Source organism: Leopardus geoffroyi, chromosome C1, assembly GCF_018350155.1.
Source record: "Leopardus geoffroyi isolate Oge1 chromosome C1, O.geoffroyi_Oge1_pat1.0, whole genome shotgun sequence".
NCBI lineage: Eukaryota > Metazoa > Chordata > Mammalia > Carnivora > Felidae > Leopardus > Leopardus geoffroyi.
In genome coordinates this window covers 75259276-75280000 of record NC_059328.1, presented here as the reverse complement: position 1 = coordinate 75280000, position 20725 = coordinate 75259276, and the positions used below count along the sequence as shown (strand labels likewise).

Sequence of the window (20725 nt, the reverse complement as noted above, 5' to 3'; positions counted from 1 at the left end):
AATGAGTTTTTTTTTTCTCTCTGATCATGAGAGGTTTTTTTTAATGAGTTTTTAAAGCATACGTCATTTCCTGATGTTCATGCTTAATTTAGGTGGTATAATTGCTTAATTTTATGTGCCAACTTGGCTGGGCCATGGTTCCCAGATAGGTGATCAAACATTATTCTGGATGTTTCTATAAGGGTGGTTTTAGATGAGATTGACATTTAAATCAGTGGACCTTGAGTAAAGCAAATTGCCCTCCATGATATAGGTGGGCTTCATCCAATCAGTTGTAGGCCTGAGAACAAAAGACTGACCTCCCCTGAGCAAGAGGGAATTCTGCCAGCAGACAGACTTCAGACCTGAACTGCAACATCGTCTGTGTGGGTCTCCAGCCTGCAGACACACCCTACAGATTTTGGATTTGCCAGCATCCATAATCATGTGTGCCAATTAAATAAATAAATCTCTGTGTATATACACATGTCCGTTGGTTCTGTTTCTCTGGAGAATTCTGACTAACCCAGGTGGATTAGCAAAAATAAGAAAAGTTGTCTATGAATTCCCAAAGTTAGGTGAGAAGTCATTCGGTGATATCATACCATATGATGGTAAGAGATGTGGACTTTGCACAGTGAACAACGATGAATTTCAGCAGATTTTTATGGAAGAGAGGGAGGGAATATGGAAAACATTATGATTTGGCTAACCAAAAGCCAATTATATTCTTATCCTTTGACCACTTCTATCTAGAGGCTAAAAAGCCAAAATTTCCCATTTCTCAGCTTCTCTTACAACTAATCAAAACTACCTGAGAAGAGCTTCCCTTTGTGGAAAAAGATAAAGGCAAAGTCATCCTTAGACTTTTTGTCTTTTCTGTGCTCTTCACCCTTCCACCTTCTTCCTGCCTTGAATGTAGAAGTAAGGTCTGGAGGCAACACCGCCATATTGCATTCATGCAGCAACTGGCATGAGAGTGAAGGTCTATGTGATCAGAAGGCTGCTGCTCCTGCAGGAAAAGATGATGAAGGCCTGAAGGATTAAGTATGAGAGAAAGGCAAATAATCACAAATCTTTGTCAAATTTGTGAATTTTTCCCCTCATTCTTATGATGAAAACAATTATACAACTACATAATTACCAAATATTTAAACCAAAAATTATTCCCAAATAAAGCAAGGAGTCTCCTCAGTCTCAGTTGGATAAACCCACGGGTGAAACAAAACAAGACAAAATCCTCAACCATGTTCTTGAGCCATGAGAATTTCATTTTATTGCTGCTCTGAGAATACATCTAATTACTCAATCATGCCAATTAAATAGGAAGTTCACCTGCTGACAAACAGCTATCTTGGGATATAGCAGAATAAATTCTAGAAATAATTGGATTTCCTAATCAATATTAACTTCATCATATTACACAGCTGCTACTTTCTTTTACATTTAGGTACAGCATTTGTTTCTTACAATATGTAAAACTTTTCATTTGTAGCAAAATCTCATGGTTAAAAAAGATGAATAATAATTTTGTCCTTTTGTCACTGAGTGTGGTTGCCCTGTCTGAAGCATTATTTTCACAAACTCTTTTATCCCTCTCATTAGTTAGCCCTTAAAAGTATAAACATCCTGTTTTAGCTGAAACCGTACAACTGTATCTTCTAACACAACTCCATTACTCTACAACTGTGTAAATTTCTGAGGTGACTTATTATGACATCACTTTTGTAATTATTCTTGAAGCATCCTGCTGGCCAATACATGCATGAAAGTACAAAACTCATGAAAATAGTTCACCAGTTTTCTAAAATGTCTTCTCTCTGGAATGCCCTTCTCCTGGTAAGACCCTAGCCTGGGAAGTAACCATTTAAATTTTTTTTAATTTTTAAATTTTGTTTATTTATTTTGAGAGAGACAGAGAGCAAGAGAGAAAATCCCAAGCAGGCTCCATGCAGTCAGAGCCAAGCCCGACGCGGGGCTCAAACCCACGAACCGTGAGATCATGACTTGAGCCAAAATCGAGAGTCAGATGTTTAACTGTCTGAGCCACCCAGGCGCCCAGGAAGTAGCAGACCATTTTATTTTATTATTTTTTTTTAAATTTTTTTTTTCAACGTTTATTTTTGGGACAGAGAGAGACAGAGCATGAACGGGGGAGGGGCAGAGAGAGAGGGAGACACAGAATCGGAAACAGGCTCCAGGTTCTGAGCCATCAGCCCAGAGCGCGACGCGGGGCTCGAACTCACGGACCGTGAGATCGTGACCTGGCTGAAGTCGGACACTTAACCGACTGCGCCACCCAGGCGCCCCAATAGCAGACCATTTTAAAAGAAAGTCAGCTCATGAAATTTCTCTGGTGCAAACCCCTCAAGGCCATTTCATCTCACCTCAGAGTAAAAACCAAAATCATTATTCTGACCTTCCAGCTCCTGCATGACCTGATCCTGCTCTTCTGTAATCGCATCTCCTACAACTCTCCCCTTCGCTCGAGGCACTCCTTGAGAATCCCTGATTACAGGTGTGGCTCCAGATTAGATCTTTTTTTTTTTTTTAATTTGGTATTTAAGTAATCTCTCCACCCAACGTGGGCTCAAACTCATAATCTTGAGATCAAGAGTCACATGCTTTGGACCAGCCAGGTGCCCCCAGATCAGGTCCTTTGCACCTGAGGTTCCCTCTTCCTGGAATACTTACCCCCAGTGTTCACCTGGCTACCTCAGATCTTTATTTAAATGTCACTTCAGAGGAATTTATCTGACCCACCTTCAAAATTGTAAACCCTGCCTCCCTCCATCCCCTTTTCCTGACTTATTTTTCTCCTTGGCACTTAGCACCATGGAACGTACAACATGTCTCTCTTATTTAATTTACCATCCATGTCCTCTCCTAATACCTATTCCATGAGACCAGGGATTTTAATGTTCTGTTCACTGCTGTATCTCCAGCACCTAAAGCAGAGTCCGGCATGTTGTAGGCACTCAACAAAAATTTGAATTTCGGCAGATGGAATTTGGCACTCAGAACAACATTGGTTCTTTGTTGTTGTTTTGTCTTTAACCACTGGCTCTCTCTTTAGCCCTTGTTCTTCTCTTATGAATGATTTTTGAAGTGCCAAAGATTGTTCCTAAAGCTGCTGATATGATTAGCATGTCTCAGAGTCTTCTTCCTGACTCCCGAGTCATCTGTGCTGAGGGATCCAGCTAATCACTAATGGGATTCTGTCTGGTCTCTGGAAACCCAATCCCAAGATACAGGACTCAAAGTTGTGCTTGGCTCCTAGCTCCAAGATAATTAGATTCAATTAGTGGTCTGCAAGCATTTTTAAGCCAGTAGTGCATATATACACATGCAAACGCACACACATGCACAAATGCATACATAAAAGCTTAAAATTACATCCATCTTCCTTTTGCCTGGCAATAAATATTTCTAATCAGGCTCTGCTTTTCTAAAATCATATTGAAAGGATATCTCAGCCCCTGCTCTCCAAACATGGGGAAATAAGCACTTAAATCAGTGCAACATTTCTGGAAGGCAGTTTCACAATATCTATCAAAATGTTTTGAGCATGACTCTTGATGCCCTGATTCTATCGCTAAGTATTTATGTTCTTTAAAAAATTTTTTTTTAAATATTTATTTTTTGAGAGAGACAGAGTGTGAGCCAGGGAGGGACAGAGAGAGAGGGAGACAGAATCCGAAGCAGGCTCCAGGCTCTGAGCTGTCAGCACAAAGCTCAGTGTGGGGCTCAAACCCATGAACCGGGAGATCATGACCTGAGCTTTAGTCAGATGCTTAACCCACTGAGTGACCCAGGTGCCCTGGTACCTATGCTCTTTTAACATGTAAACATTTGTCTATACATATGAACAAGAGTGTTCATGACAGCATTGTTTATAATACCAAAAAACTGGAAATAACCAATTCCTCCATTACTGATGGTGTAGTTAAATAAATTATGTATATAGTCAAAAAATGAAGTTCATTTCTGTTACTTGAAAAAAAAATGAATAGACTAGTGAATATTATATGTTTGTGCAAATAAAACAAAAGTACATCAATGAATTAACATGCCAGGGTACAGTATGGGTTCATTTGCATGAGTTTGAATTGTGCAAATTAGATATTGGAACATATAAAATTTTTAACAGTTTTTCTTGTGCTCAGAATTTTAAATAATTTTAACTTCCCAAATTAGAAATTCATTTAAAATATTACATGATTTCAAACCTGGCAGGCCCAGTGCTTACACAGTTGCAACATAGTAGTGTCACCTGAGCTGTAAACATTGTCATCTTTTGGCCAAAGTGCTAAGGCAGGAGGGAGTTTGGGCGGTCTGAAGGACTGAACGACCGGCAGTGTGGTATGGCGCCCCCTGGTGCTGTTTTCAGGCAGAGACTTTTATTCAGGAAATGGGAGTAGCTGTCTGCAGTGCTGACAACTGATCTTAAGAAGTCACGTAATCTTTCTTTTTGTAATCTCACCATCAGCATTTACAATTGTGTGGAAAAGTAAATTTCCATTAATAGATCCAAATACTTTTGAGTTCCAAATAAAAGTCCTTGAAGGTATGAGCCATCATAGTGTAGTTTAGTAGTTTGAAGACAAGCCATAACTAAATTCTTACTAACTTAACTTTAATTCTCATTAAAGTGTAGCTAATATGTTACTCAGGAACAATTTTATGAGAATCTGAAAGAATCAAACAAATCTAGTTATTTTATATGTAGAGATTTGTGACCATTTAGTTTGGTGGGAAATTCTCAGGATTTCTATTGTAAAATCAAACTAATGACCTTGGGTTTCTGAGGAATCTTTTTTTTTTTTTTTTTTTTTTTTTGAACACTAGCTTTCATACATAACAGAAAAGAAAGCAGAAAGGTATAACCAATACCTCATTTGCAAAACAAACAATAATGGAAGACTACAGCAAGAGTGTAACTTAACCGAAAGGGTAAAGATGATAATCCACAGACCTGCTAGAAACGAGCATTTGATGAGAGGCTACAAAGTTAGCCTGAGTGGTCAGAATAGAGGAATGCAAAAAGTGGCACGGGTTTGTGATGGCAGGTTTTATACTGCATCTTGATGCAAAAGCCATAGAATAAGGTCGTTAGAACAGTGGAAGATGGCTAACCAATTAGGGCTTTGTCGTTTTAATTAAAAAGCTGCGTCCAAATTTACTTTGGTTTTTCTTTAACTTGAAAAAATCCACTTGCAGTAAAAGTATTCTATATAAGTGATGGTGTACCGAATACCAGCTCTATTAAGCTGTATTTGAGAATTACTTATCTTACTGTCACACTCATTACATGACTTGGTTTAGCAGTGGGTGCACTGCTAATACTCAGATAATAGTAGTACCAGTAATGAGAGCAGAGACTCTTGATGTCAGAACATGAGTCCGTGAGCAGACTACCCGTTTTGACTAAGATCAGTGGTAGAACAGTGTGTGGCAAATGCCTTACTTCACAAGTGTGGGGCAGGGTCCGTTCATCTCATTAATGTGGAAGAGTAAGAATACTAGGTAGGAAAGGTCAGAAAATAGCAAGAGCGAACAGGTATAATGGACAATTTTGTAGAAGAGAGAAAGCATGAAGGATGCAGAAAAAGGGAAAGCTATAATTCAGAAAGCTCTTTTGGTGAGCCTCACTAATTTGGTCTAATTATTGTGAAGAACAGTCAGAATAATGATATTTTAAATATATTATTTCTTTTATTCAACCAGCAACCCATACAAACCAACATTTATTGGGTGTCTTCTGTGTGCAAAGGATTAGTCACAAAGGTCCAAGGAAAATTATGCTTCAGCCCTCAGTGAGCTCACTGCAATTTCCTTTCAAGCACCTGAAATAGCAGAATCAGCTGTGGTAAAGCATTGCTTAGAACAGATCCCTGGTACATGCATTGGTTTTACTACTTACATTGCACTAAGACTTAAGGACCTTCTGTACATCATTCCCCTATTTCAAAGGCAGAGGTTGCTTCCTGTTTTAGAGCATTATTACCAAAGCTCCAAATTTTCCTATTTTTAGCATTTATCTTGCTTCCAGTGTTATCTTATTATAAATAATGCTGCAATGGACATCTTTACAAACATAGTATCCCAAATTTAGGTTATTTCCTTACTTTGGTTCTCAGAAGAGGGATTGCTGGCACAAGAGGTTTTAATATTCTTGGAGTATTGCCAAATTGCTTTCTAAAAGGTTGTATTGATTTATACTAGTGAGCAACACATGGCTAGTAATGAGAGAAGCAATTTTATATTCTCATTACATGGTCATCCTTTATAATTAACACTTTCAGAGTTTTCATTTAATATTCAAATCATATGAGATTATTTGGAAATAGGTACTTATTTTATACAGTAAGGTTTTTAGCACATGATTTTCATGGAAACAATATCTAATATTAAAACTTAGTCTTGGGGCGCCTGGGTGGCTCAGTCTGTTGAACGTCCGACTTCGGCTCAGGTCATGATCTCACAGCTCGTAAGTTCGAGCCCTGCGTCAGGCTCTGTGCTGACAGCTCGGAGCCTGGAGCCCACTTTGGATTCTGTGTCTCCCTCTCTCTGCCCCTAACCCACTTGCATTCTGTCTCTCTCTCAAAAATAAACATAAAAAAAAATTTTTTTTAAAAACTTAGTTTTTAAGAAAGTGTCAAGTAACAGGTCACATGAATATGAACATGTCCATGTTCTTATTTTCCCCCAACAGTTCATCAAGGCACTTGAAAACCATTAACAGAATTTTAAAGCTAAATGATTTAAAAAAATTTTTTTAACGTTTATTTATTTTTAAAAGAGAGAGAGAGAGAGCATGAGTGGAGGAGGGGCAGAGAGAGGGAGACACAGAATCTGAGGCAGGCTCCAGGCTCTGAGCTGTTAGCACAGAGCCTGTTGCAGGGCTTGAACTTGTGAACCATGGGATCATGACTTGAGCCGAAGTCAGACGCTTAACCAACTGAGCCATCCAGGTGTCCCTAAGGGTAAATCTTATGTACACTAAAATAAATATGCTTAAAAACCTTTTTAGGAAATTTTAATCACGTAGATCGTTTAATGTCCTCATATTTTTTATTAGAAAATGAGGAAGTTGGTATTTTGGGAAAAATATTAGTTTTAAGACATAGAATAAAACAGCACTAAACAGTGCAGCATAACTTTTGATGTCACATACTTAATGCCAAATTATATCTTTTTGGAAAAATATTAATTTTAAAAGTGACAAGCTATTAATCGAACTTTCTATTTTTTTTTAATGTTTATTTATTTTTGACAGAGAGAGAGAGAGAGAGACAGAGCATGAGTGGGGGAGGGGCAGAGAGAGAGGGAGACACAATCCGAAGCAGGCTCTGGGCTCCGAGCTATCAGCACAGAGCCCGACGCGGGGCTTGAATTCACAGACCGTGAGATCATGACCTGAGTTGAAGTCGGACGCTCAACCGACTGAGCCACCCAGGCACCCCTAATTGAACTTTTTAGAGTTATTTTGTTTTGTTTTCCTTTTATCAGAGTATTTTAGAAGTTTAAGAGAAAAGTACCCACTGAATATTGAATTAAAAAGTGAACTAATTTCTAACAATCTTTGTTCCTGATTGTGTAAGGAGATAACTGACAGTTAATATCATCCGCTTACAGATTATTAATGTTTTAAGCCTAAATTCTACTTTCTAGCATGTGGAGTAGCTGCTGGCTTTTCTCAGTGAAAAGCTAGATTTATTCTCAAATGGAGGACAAGCTGCCAATACTGGGGCCTAAAAGATGTCACATAAATCAACAAACAAATGGAAAAGTTAAATTCAGGATCACGTACACAAGTACATTTAGCAATGGGACATGAGCCAGACACATTTCAGTGCAGGCAGCACATGGTCTGACAAACACAAGTAATCTTATGCAGACAGCTGATCAGAATATTTTAGAGCACAGCTGCCCCATACAATCAAGCCCACACGGTTGCTGCAGGTACACTGCTTGTTGAATCTATTCCCTGATCTCCAAGTCTGTAAATTGAATTTCTGTACATTGGGTTTCTATTAGGAGGCATACTGTGTGGACTCTGATGCAAATTGCCAGGGTTCCAATCCCAGCTCTGCCATTTACTAGCCTTGTGTTTTCAGGCCATTCTTAACCATCCTGTGCCTCAAATTTCCCTATCTATAAAATGGGGACAGGAACAGTATCCAACTTATAGCTTTGTTGGAAAGATTAAGTGAATTAATATACACAAATCCTTAAAATAGTACCTGGCACATAATAAGCACTCTGTGAGTGTAGGTTACTTTTTTTAAAAAATAAACCAAGTAAGCCTTGGTTCTACCTTTATTTTTTTTTCAAAAGAAATTTTTTTTAACGTTTATTCATTTTTGAGAGACAGAAAGAGCATGAGCAGGGAAGGGGCAGGGAGAGGGAGGGAGACACAGAATCCGAAGCAGGCTCCAGGTTCCCAGCTGTCAGCACAGAGCTTGATGCGGGGCTGGAACTCATGAACTGCGATATGACTTGAGCTGAAGTCAGAGGCTTAACCGACTGAGCCACCCAGGCTCCCCTACCTTTATCCTTTTTAATACATTTTTTTAAAATGTTTATTCTTTTTTTGAGAGAAAGAGAGACAGAGCGTGAGTGGAGGAGGGGCAGAGAGAGAGGGAGACAGAATCTGAAACAGGCTCTAGGCTCTGAGCTGTCAGCATAGAGTCTGACACGGGGCTCGAATTCACAAACTGTGAGATCATGACCTGAGCCAAAGTCAGACGCTCAATCAGCTGAGCCACTCAGGCACCCTTAACTTTATTTTTTTTTTTTAATGTTTATTTATTTATTTTTGAGAGAGAAAGACAGAGAAAGAGAGAGAGGGAGAGAGAATCCCAAGCAGCCTCCACGCTATCATCACGGAGCCTGACACGGGGCTCCATCCCACAAACTGTGAGACCTGAACCGAAATCAAGAGTCAGACGCTCATTAGACTGAGCTACCCAGGTGCTCCTGTATGTGACTATCATTGATATCATGATTATTAATTTTTATTACTACTTCTACCTGAATTTAAAGAAAAATGTTATGTCTTTATTAAAGAATCAGAAGGATAGAGATGACTGGGTGGCTCAGTTGGTTGAGCGACCGACTCTTGGTTTTAGCTCAGGTCATGATCTCACGGTTCAGTCTGCAGGTTTGAGCGCCGCATTGGGCTCAGTGCTAACAGTATGGAGCCTGCTCAGGATTCTCTCTCCCTCTCTGCCCCTCCCCAACTGGAGCATGTGCTTGCTCTCTCTCTCTCAAAATAAATAAACAAACTTAAAAAAAAATCAAAAGGATAGTGAATGCTTCTACAAATAGCATCTGTATTTCCCAGGGGACAGTAATTTGGGCCCCAAAATATAGTCCTGCAGTATCAGTTACATAGTGGACATGCATAGAAGGGGACAAATTTTAGAGTCAGGTTTTCCTGGTTTGAATTCTACCTCCACCACTAACTTCTTGTGTGACCCTGGGCACTTTACCCACTCAACCTCTCTAAGCCTTTAGAAGGAGAATAACATCTTGCCTGATATGACAACCCAGAATTAGATAACCTAACGAATGTGAGGTACCTGACAGATGGCCTGATGCATAAGGACCTTAGTTCTGGCACTTCCCGTGTGGGGCCCTCCTTTTCCCTCTCTGGCTCCCTGCCACCTTCAGCAGGGTTTTACTTTTCTGCCTGGTGACATCAAACCACCACAAAGCCGGCCCAGGACAATCACCAACTGAAAACTTCGTGTGTAAGGATATCATTGGTAATATAGTAAGTATTATAGTGCTATTTTTAAGACACGTACGCTAAAATATGTGTGAGTCAAGGTGATATGTGGGATTTGTTCCTAAAATGCTTTAGCAAAAGGGGAGACAGAAAGGAAGAAACAGATACATGAAACAAATGCAGCAAAATCTTGATACTCGTTTAATCAAGAAGAGAGACACCTGAGGATTCATTATATTATGCTCTAATTTTTAGTGTGTTTGAATGTCTTCATACATGATAAAAATTTTGAACAATTAAAAAAACCCCGCACATTTCTGGAAGTAATAATATCACATTAGTTATCAGGCGCATGAGACTTCATCCCATTTCTAAGAGTCCAAGTTAGGTCTGGTCATATATTTCACTGAATCCTCTGTTCTTCCTAGTCCAGCAGAATATGTCATTTAATTTCCAAGTGAATATTTTTCAAGCCTTGCTTACATTAGGAAAATGTTATTTTCTCTAATGTCACCATAACAGACACTTAAATATCAATGTTTCCAAAAGTGAGGTCACAAGATAAATTCAATGAACCTCTACAACATTATGCCAAGTAAAAGAAGCCAGACAACATATTATATGATTCCATTGACATGCAAAGTCCAGAAAAGGCAAATCTATAAGACAGAGAGTAGATTAGTGATTCCTGGGGCTGGAAGTGGAATTTGCATTAACTGTACATGGTCATGAGTGCTTTTATTTGGATGATGGGAATGTGCTAAAACTGGATTATAGGAATGCATGCACAACTTGGTAAAGTTACTAAAGGGGTGCTTAGCTGGCTTAGTCAGTAGAGCATGTGACTCTTGATCTCAGGGCTGTGGGTTTGAACCCCACATTGGGTGTAAAGATTACTTAGAAATAAAATCTTAAAATAAAAATTTTAAATTACTAAAAATCACTAATTTCTAAAGAGGTGAATTCTGTAGTATGTGATTATACATCAATAAAGTTTTTAAAAATATTTCTAGGTGGGTCACGCACTGTTAAAAAATGATTTATTAGGCATGTAAAAGCATTTTACACTTTAGAAGAACCATAGCACATCAAGTGATGTGAACGTTTAAAATAAATGCTTAAGTTAAAAAAGATGTGTTTGGGGTGTCTGGATGGCTCAGTCAGTTAAGTGTCTAACTTCAGCTCAGGTCATGATCTCACGGTCTATGGATTTGAGCCCCATGTCAGGCTCTATGCTGACAGCTTGGAGCCTGGGGCCTGCTTCGGATTCTGTGTCTCCCTCTTTCTCTGCCTCTTCCCAGCTTGTGCGCTCTCTCTCTCTCTCTCTCAATAATAAATAAATAAAGTTAAAAAAAAAGTTTAAATAAAAAAAAGATGAGCTGATTTAAATAATTGATTTGAGTGAATTATCTTACTTAATTCATTCACATGTTTAAGTTAAATAAAAATGATGATATTAACAAACCAGAAGTTTTGTTAAATTCTAGTCTGCGTCGTTAATTCCTATGTGATGAAACCCTAACTGTGAGAGAGAGAGAGAGAGAGAGAGAGAGAGAGAGAGAGAGTGTTTTGTTTTTTAATCTCACGATCAGATGCAAAGATGAAATGGGATAACTGTTGATGCAAATGCTGTATAAATTGCCAATGCTGTACTAACAACAAAAAAGGAATGGCTCACCTAAATGGTTTCTTTTTTAATATAAAAGAAATCCTAACTAGGTTATGACAGATAAGAGACTCTCCAGGTGAGGTAGGAGTAATTTAACAGGTTGCCCAGCTTTCTTGCTCCAGGGTTTCAACTTCCCTGATTTCTTCCTTTTGGAAACATTACTGAATTCCTACCATAAACCATTAGGTGGTAGGTCCTTCTTCCTTTTTTTTCTAATTTTTTAAATTAACATTTATTTATTTTTGAGAGACACAGAGAGACAGAGTGTGAGCCTGGGAGGGGCAGAGACAGAGGGAGACACAGAATCCGAAGCAGGCTCTGGGCTCTGATCATCAGCACAGAGTCCGATGCAGGGTTCAAACTCACGAACGGTGAGATCATCACCTGAGCTGAAGTCGGACGCTCAACCACTGAGCCACCCAGGTGCCTGCGTAGGTCCTTATTCTTGATCTTCCAGAGGTGCCTAGTTGTCCTCTTCTTCCTCCTCTCCGTCTTCCTCTCCCAAGTCAAGGTTCTCTACCTATGAAAACTTCCTGCCCCTTTGGGGTGGAGCACCCCCAAGCCCTTTTCTGGTTGCACTTGGCACAGCTGAAATGAAAGGACATTTTTGAAACTTTTCCAGATATTAAGGGGGAACCCCGACCTCCACCCCACCCCCCCGCCCCGCCACCAGCCAAAGTACAGTCATGTTTTTAAAAACAGAATTACACATAGGAAGACTGAAGGAAATGAGACAAAACAAAACTATCCTGTCTCCAGCCAGATTTCATTTCCTAAACTTCTGCTTCTTACACCCCTTGTTCTTTCTAAGAAAGCGAGTCTTGCCCATCTTTCAAGAAACAACGAGAGCTCAGTGGCATTTAAGTCCCATGTCCAAATGAACAAAGCAGTCACTATATTCCAAGTCCTCATCCCCATAGAAACCTGGAGCACCCTTTTCTTCTGATTCCCACAGGGACAAGGGTGGTTTATTTTCAGCAGATTGGTGGTAGTGTTGTTATTATTATTACTATTCTGAGGTTAGTTTGGCTAATTAATAAATCTAAGGAACTTTTGAGGTATCAAACGTTCTACTAAGTTCTCTGTACTTCAGCTAACAGCCAAATTTGCAAAGGCCGTGAAAATAAATTAGGATAGGGCTCACATCTCCCTGTCTCAGGGGTGCGGAGTGTTCTTACAAAGGTTTTGTTTCATCTCCTGCCAATTCTAAAGGGGTATGTAAAGCAGATACTATTACCCCTTGTACCGAGAGGAGAAGGAACGTGCCTAAGAAGTCACAGCTTGCCTGAATTGACACCTGTTCTGGCTGACCTAAGTGAATTTCTCTCTTTATTTCAAATTCCTTAGTGGAATCACCCGTCTGGGCCAGTAAGAAATGCGCTCAAACTGGAGTAACTGATTCCCCACTGGGAGGGGGATGGTTAGCCCTCCTCGGGAATGTGGGCTTTGCCCCCACCACGCAGGCCGGGCTGTCTTTGTGTTTCACATCAGCAGGCTGAGGGTATCTCTGGTGTACCCCGTTTGCTGAGTTCCCTTGAGAATTTTCCTGGGTAGTTTCGTCGATTGGCTCAGCACCATAGCATATCACAGAAACAGAATACGAAACTAAAAAAACGCAAAGCACGTGGCCTACAGGATCTCACTTTTCTTGGCCTTTCTCCCGACCCGTAGCCGCGCCCTGTTACGACTGCGTGGGTGACTCGCCTATAAAAGGCCGTCTCCGAGCGTCTTGTCGCCACAATCTCTTCCTGTTCTTGGTGCGTTTGTTGTGGCTTCTAGCTGGGACCGCAGTGGCCGTGAAGATGGCGTCTACCAGCCGGTTAGTATGTCTGGCCGAGCCGGGCGAGGTGAGGGGCAGGCGGGGAGTGCCAGGGTTGCTAGGCTGCTGCCGGGGCTGCCGCGTCGGGCAGAGCGCCCCGGAGGTGCGGGGAGAGGCGGCGGACTGGCTGGCCGACCCGGACAAAGGCACTTCCAGACGGCAGTGCTGTCAGGGGTGTCGCAGGGGGTACCGAGCCGTCTGCGTTACCACTCCACAGTCCTGACTTGTTTTCTCACCCAGACACCAACCCTGTGGGGGCCCCTGTGTTCCCAGCCCTGGCTTCGCATCTTTTGGGGGGGTATTTTAACCCGTCTTTTTTCTTGTTAATTTTTCCTACGCTTGCTTTTCCAGCTGTGGCTCAACCAGCCCGCGATCCTTTCCGAAGGGCGAGAAGGGGTTAGTCCCAGGCCCCTATCGATCTGACAGCTAGAAAGTTAGGGACGTCAGCATTGGTAAGCCTGGTGGAAACTGGTTACCATCCCAGAGGCCTTCTGAAATGGAAGCTAGGTCATTTACCAAGAGTTGATAGGTTTCCTTCTAAGAGGTTTATTTTTCTACAAATGTCTTCTGCTTACTCCTGAAGAAAATCTTGCTTGCAGAAAATTACTTGCATATGTTGGGAAGTCACTGTCTAATATATTTTTAAAATGTGATGTATTCCTATCTACAGGAAATGCTTGCACTGCCCTTAGAGACAGCCTTTAATCCTGTGATCAGAAAAATGCTTGTAGACCCTAATTATATCTCTCATGATCACTATGAGGTAGATATTAGTATTTTTGCATAAATGTAAACTGAGTCATGCCAAGGTTGACTTTTCCAAGGTTAGTGTTTGAACAAAGTGTAGAATCTCTCATCTGTTTTCTGTTATCACACAGTTGGTCCCTAGTTAACTCATAATGTATTAAAAGTATCAAATTAAGTACAAATTCGAATTAAGTACAGTATCAAATTCTGTAGCTTCTGAGAGGCAACTGTGGCATAATTTTCTGAACTTGTTATCTTCTGTGGAATTGAGTTCCTGATGAAAGCCATTATCACAAAATAGTAAGCTGAAGTCCAGGCCGTTTTGTGTAACTGCTAAGACTTACTACTTTATGTTACTGTAGTTTTAGAAAAGGTGTTGGGGAGGCAGTGTTAGCTAAAACAACCTGGAAACAACTCTTAAAGCCACTGACACTCTTGTTTACTGATTGTAATTTTATGATTGAATGCTCAATCATTCTGTCTGGGTGTGGCTCTGTTGGGAAACGCTTCCTTGTAGGTAAGTGGAAAACTTCAGTTTCCCAAAGACATCTAAATATGACTTATATTCTCTCATGGCGATAGATCTGAAAGGTAAATGTGATATTTGGGCGCAGCTTTTCCATACGATAGGACAGGAAATTGTAAGAAATGTTGCAACATTAAATATAGTAAATTCACGTGATAGATTCTTTACCAAAAGAATTTTGCTTTGTGTGAGTTTTTTCTTCTTCCTTTGTTAAAAAAAAATCTTTGAAATGAATTTTTTTCTGGAGATGTCTAGGTTTTAAATATGTGTGTCATTACAGTTGTCTGTCTCTGAAGTTTTTCTACCAATGAGAACAAAGGTTAAGTGTTAGTACTTCTGCCTTTAGCTTTGTTCCCCCCCCCGCCCCGAGGAAGATGTACAGTTACTAGGTTATGAAACCGCCTGATGTTTTCACAGAGAAGAGCACGAATGTGAGTTCAGGTCTAAACTGCACTACTTAGTCTGTGATTTCAGGCTAATCGTTCTCTGATCGTAATCTTTGGAAGGGAAATATGCTTATTCTGCAGGGTTGCTGTGAAGAGTACTGATATATTTATGGCATTAGACACACAGTGGACTCCCAATAAGTGATAGCTATAAAGTGAGATTTGGATTATATGTGGTTTCTTAGGTCCTTTAAATGATTTTAATGTCATTGGTGTTTGGTTGTTTACACCATTCCTTTCCTTTCGTTTCTCTCTCTTACTTCCCCCACCACCCCACTCTTGTGGTTCCTCTTTTACATCACTCTTGTGGGTATTCTGATCGAAAGTTGACTAGTTTGTCATGATTCATTTTATTTTGGATCGGTAACACAAATAGTACAAAAACAAGACGGAAAGTGAAAAGCAGTTTCTTTTCTTCCCTCTCAGCCATCTCATTCTCCCTCAGAGCAGCCACTTTGACCAGTTTTTTGGTGTTTTCCTAATGATTCTGAGGTTTAACAAACATATGCATGTAGTGCTAACCTCTCTTCTTCCCCCAAAGGACGTTGTAAATACTGTTCACTACCTTGCTTTTTACCTTTTTTCATGAAGTTAGTACACACATTTTAAGTGCACAGTTTAGTTGGAAAATGAGCACACACACATAGCTACCACCCAGGTCAAGAAATTAAATACGACTCGCACCCTGGAAGCCTCCTTGTGTCCTCAGTCATTACCCTTTCCCAAAGATAACCACATCCCAACTTCTAACTCCATAGATTTGCCCACTTTAAGGTTTATATAGATGGCTTATATTTTCTTCTCTGTCTAGTTTCTTTTGAACAACATTTTGAGAGTCATCTTTGTGATTGCAAAAACTGTAATTCATACTTTGTCCAGTTTTGTATAAAATCCCTACCTTACTCTTTTCACTTAGCATATCTGGTTTTTTTTTTTTTTTTGGCATATTTTTGAGGTGTTTACATATCATTTATATACTTAACAGACAAGAAGATAATTCTACTTTTTAATAGCAAAAACTATATTAGTCCTTATAGTTGTATGACATGTGCCATATGGCTGCCCATTTGTAATTACTGTTATTCTAACATTTTCCTTCATTTCAACATAGTTTTTCATAATTTATACTAAGTTCTTAATTTATTTGTTATAATGTATTAGAATATTTTCCTAATAGGAATTTATGGAATGAGTATGACTATAAAGCAAATCTCCAGTTCTCTATTTCCCCATTTTCCCACTGAAAAGATCCAAGACATGTTCTGGTTAACCTAAATATATACATTTTGGGAACGTGGATTATTTTATCACTTTTTCAGTGGGAATCACCTGTGTTGAGAGTTAACTTTCTGATTTGTGTTTGCTGACATTAGAAATTTATCCAAAACCACAAATACCTACTTACTACTGTAAGAATGGCCGATGATGTCTTCTGAATGTATATTTGTGATGGCTATAACATACCTTGTATTGTAGTATTTCAAGTGAACGGTTAAAGAGGGCTTATTTTGCATAATACCAAATATTTATTTATTTAAGTAATCTCTATACCCAACATGGGGCTTGAACTCACAAACTTGATATCAAGAGTTGCACATTCTTCCAATTAAGCCAAACAGGTGCCCCTACAGAGTTCATGTTCTTTTTTTTTTTTTCTTTTTGAGAGAGAGTGCGCAAGCGTGCACACACGAGCCGGATAGAGGAGCTGAGGGGGAGAGGGAGAATCTTAAGCACGCTGCAAACTCAGCACAGAGCTCGACCCGGGGTTTGATCCCATGACTCTGAGATCATGACCTGAGCCGAAATCAAGACAGTCATTCAACCAACAGAGCCAGCCGGGTGCCCCGATACCAAACATTTATAATTGTGTATAATTAATAAATCCATGTTAAATATTTTTGTTGCTTTTTATATTATTTTATATCTTGTTAAAAAATGTTTATTGATTTTTTTCTGAGAGAAAGCACGCTCTACCTGGGGAGGGGCAGAGGGAGAGAGAGACTCCTAAGTAGGCTCCATGCTGTCAGCACAGAGCCCTACACTGGGCTGTATCCCATGAACCTGAGCCAAAATCAAGAATCGGATGCCTCACTGTGCCTGGGTGGCTCAGTCGGTTATGCGTCTGACTTCAAGGCAGGTCATGATTTTGCAGTTCATGGGTTCAAGCCCTGCATTGGGCTCTGTGCTGACAGCTCGGAGCCTGGAGCCTGTTTCGGATTCTGTGTCTCCCTCTCTCTGCCTCTCCCCAACTTGTGCTCGCTCTCTCTCTCTCTCTCTCTCTCTCTCAAAAATAAAATAAAACATTAAAAAAAAAAAAAGAGTCAGATGCCTAACCAGCTGAACCAGCAAGGTGCCCCATTTTATTACTACTTTTTTAAGTGAGCTCTACACCCAACGTGGAGCTTGAACTCACAACCCTGAGATCCAGAAATACGTGCTCTACTGAATGAGCCAGCCTGGTGCCCCCTTTGTTGCTTTCTAAAACTGATTTTATTTTGTCTTTTAAGATTAGTGTGTCTTGTGCAAACTGCTTTATTTTCAAAATAAAATGATCAAGCACATTAGTACTATGACAAATAGAATAAAAAGTAGTTTTTGAAACCATTTCTTGAGTGATATAGCAAACTCAGTTTCTGGACTAAATGAAATCATTGATCTTAAGTTCAGCAGAGGTATATCTACCACCCTCCTTTATCATACCCATTAGGTTCAGTGTGTACTATTCTAAATCTACTAAAATATCCAGCAAGTAGGAAAAAACAAGACTTGAAATGTATTCTCTGACCAGAGAAGTAAGTGATAAGTCACACAATCCAGATGATTATATGTAAATGTCACAGGTTATAAATGGTAGCTAGTCATTTCTATGCTAATCAGGATTTTTAAAAATCTCAGTAGCCTGTACGAAGAGAAAAAAACACTTGCTTTCCATTTAGGTTTTTAAAGTCTTCCATGTCTGCAAATAAGTTACTGTTCTTAGAAAAAACAATTCCAATGGAATCTATCTGTTAATGACTAGCTGGAATTAAAAATTACCTAACTGGGATATTTATTTTGAAGATTTCGCTTGAGTGTATTATACATGGATAGTATTGGAAGAGTATTCAGAACCCTCATTTTTTTCCCCTAGAACACTACTTTGTTACATGTTGGTTGGGAGGATATAAAAACAATTTTTTTTTTTTTTTAATTTAGTTTGGATGCTCTTCCAAGAGTCACATGTCCAAACCATCCAGATGCGATTTTAGTGGAGGACTACAGAGCTGGTGATATGATCTGTCCAGAATGTGGCCTGGTTGTAGGTGAGCAATTATTATGGTTTTAACTGAAATCACTATTTTAGGTACTTTGCTTTTGTGTATTTCCCAAAGTGTCTTTTAATGAATACATTGTGATTTTTTTCCCTACAGGTAATTCATATTTATTATAAAACAAACAAAAAGAATTAGAAAAGAGTAAAATCAGAGACACCATATTTTATTGTTTATACGAATGCATATATTTCATAATGTGGGGTATGAAGGAACATCTAAAATTGAGACAGCCCGTCCAGAAGAAAAAGCCCTCAGTCCATAGTCTCCTGAGTCCTTAGTCTTAACTATTTGATGGGGTTTGGGGATGGTAGTGGTGACGCTTGTGTGTATGAAATAATGAATAAATTTAATCCAACTTTTGTGGCTTTTAGATATTTAAACATGATTTGTTTCAGGGTAGTAAAGGTATAGCTGTACTGAGTCTCATTCAAGGCCTTTTAGTTAATAGATCCCATTAAATAGAATGACTTAAGAATTTCTAGTATAAAATTGTTATTGTCAAAAATACTGCTTATAGGAGATTCTTAAAAAATGAGAACAAACTGAGGGCTGATGGGGGGTGGGAGGGAGGGGAGGGTGGGTGATGGGTATTGAAGAGGGCATCTTTTGGGATGAGCACTGGGTGTTGTATGGAAACCAATTTGACAATAAATTTCATATATTTAAAAAAAAAATACTGCTTACAATTTTTCATTTTGTTCCTGCTTTCTTACTTACCCAGATATGTAGCAGAACTTTAGAATATTCTTATGGTGGAGTTGTATTTAGCAACTGAAACAAAGGAGTAATACTTAGCTGTTCGAAATGCTTAAAAATGAAAGTGCTAGTAGGATTATGGGATGTATAACAGAAACATTGGTGGTGATATACTGTGGAATAGTGTTGGAGGATATCGGTAACATTCATCCACGTAGCCTGCTTGCCTCAGACCTCCAGTGGGAGGCTTAAATCATACAGAGTTGCTAACAGGAACTGAAATCCACTTATAGTCGAATTCTTCTCAATAAGCAATATTAACAACTTATATATGCTGGGCACTTTTTAAAAATGATTTCTATATATATATACAAAGTTTATCCTCAGAGAAACCTTTGAGGTGAGCGCCAATATTACCTTCATTGTAGAGATGAGAAACTCCAGTTCAGTGTGGCATTGTAGCTCTACTGTCCGCATGTAGCCAAATTTCTATCCTGTATTGGCTTTTGTAATAAAATGAGTTCAGTCTGATTGGCAAACTGTGACCCACTGCCTGTTTTATATATGACCTGCCTGGTAAGAATGGCTTTTACATTTTTAAGTGGTTGAAAACAGTCAAAAGAATACTAACATTTGGAGGCATACGAAAATAGTATCAAATTCAAATTTCAGTATCCATACATAAAGTTTTATTGGAACACAGCCACACTTGCTTGTTACATATTATCTATGACTGCTTTCACATGATGACAGTAGGACTCTGTAGTTACAAAAGAAACCATATGTGGTGCTCTCATCACTTCATACTGCCGCCCAGTGCTCTATAAATCCCAGGAATGCACTTAAAACTCCTCAGCATCTTGAGTACAAAGTTTATCTCCATGCTGCAGCATTTTATTTTGTTACCATTGCATACCCATCGTGTCAAAACAGAAAGAAAAAAAGTGAACTTTGAAAGCCATGCCCTTAAGGTACAGTGGAGTGTAGGTTATTTTGTTATTGATCAAGATGGCAAAGCTCTGTGTTTATTATTCAGTGGTACGATAGCTCTGCTAATAGATACAAGAAACTTAGGCATAAGCACTCATCCTGCCAATTCAGTAAAACAGTGATCAGAAAATTTAGAAAATGTAATGTCGATTATCTCATCACAGCAGAATTTCTTCACAAAAATAAAAGAATAAAAATAAGGCTGCATCTAAAATAAGTTTCTGAGTGGCTTATTTGTAGCTTATGCAGGGAAAGTCAACGATTAGTTAATGATGAGTTAATTAGTTCATGTTTGTTTGATTGTGATAGTTGAAGAAATGTGTCCAGAGAAAACTTATTTAAGATGAACAGCTTCTCAGAAAAACAGTTGCTTGAAGAGTTGAGGATGTTGGGAACAACATCGATAGTCAATCAATTAAAGTCCAGGCAAATATCAAGTGTTTCTTCTAGACTCCTGATGACTAGGTAGATGTTACTGATACTGCTGAGTTGTTTTTTCAAGGAGTCAATGCAGAGTTTCTAGAGTTTGAATTATCTGCATGGAAAAACTGCAGGAGAAACTAGTTTTAAAGAAATTACAAGAATGCTAATTCAGTACAAACTGAAGTGGAAACTGCTAAGATATATTATAACTGATAGATGGTAAAAATACGTGTGGAAGAAGTCTTAGGTGGACAGATTTACAAAGATTGTGAAAATGTAAGGTTTTTAAAGCTTCTAGTTATTCATTGTATTCATCAACAGGTACTTGGTAGAAAAGGTTTGAATCTATCATGTTACTGATCAGTAGGGTCAGTAGTGAA

The 20725-nt window shown here is 39.1% G+C and overlaps 1 protein-coding gene across 1 annotated transcript in view; it reads left to right on the top strand.

Annotated features, from left to right (window-relative positions):
• The first annotated feature begins 13085 nt into the window (after positions 1 to 13085).
• The window catches only part of GTF2B (general transcription factor IIB), a 32577-nt gene continuing 24937 nt past the window's right edge, over positions 13086 to 20725 (top strand). The window contains exons 1-2 of the mRNA XM_045478173.1: positions 13086 to 13203; positions 18118 to 18224. Of these exons, the coding sequence (XP_045334129.1) occupies positions 13187 to 13203; positions 18118 to 18224 (124 nt within the window). The 5' untranslated portion in view covers positions 13086 to 13186. The remainder of the gene's footprint in view (positions 13204 to 18117; positions 18225 to 20725) is intronic.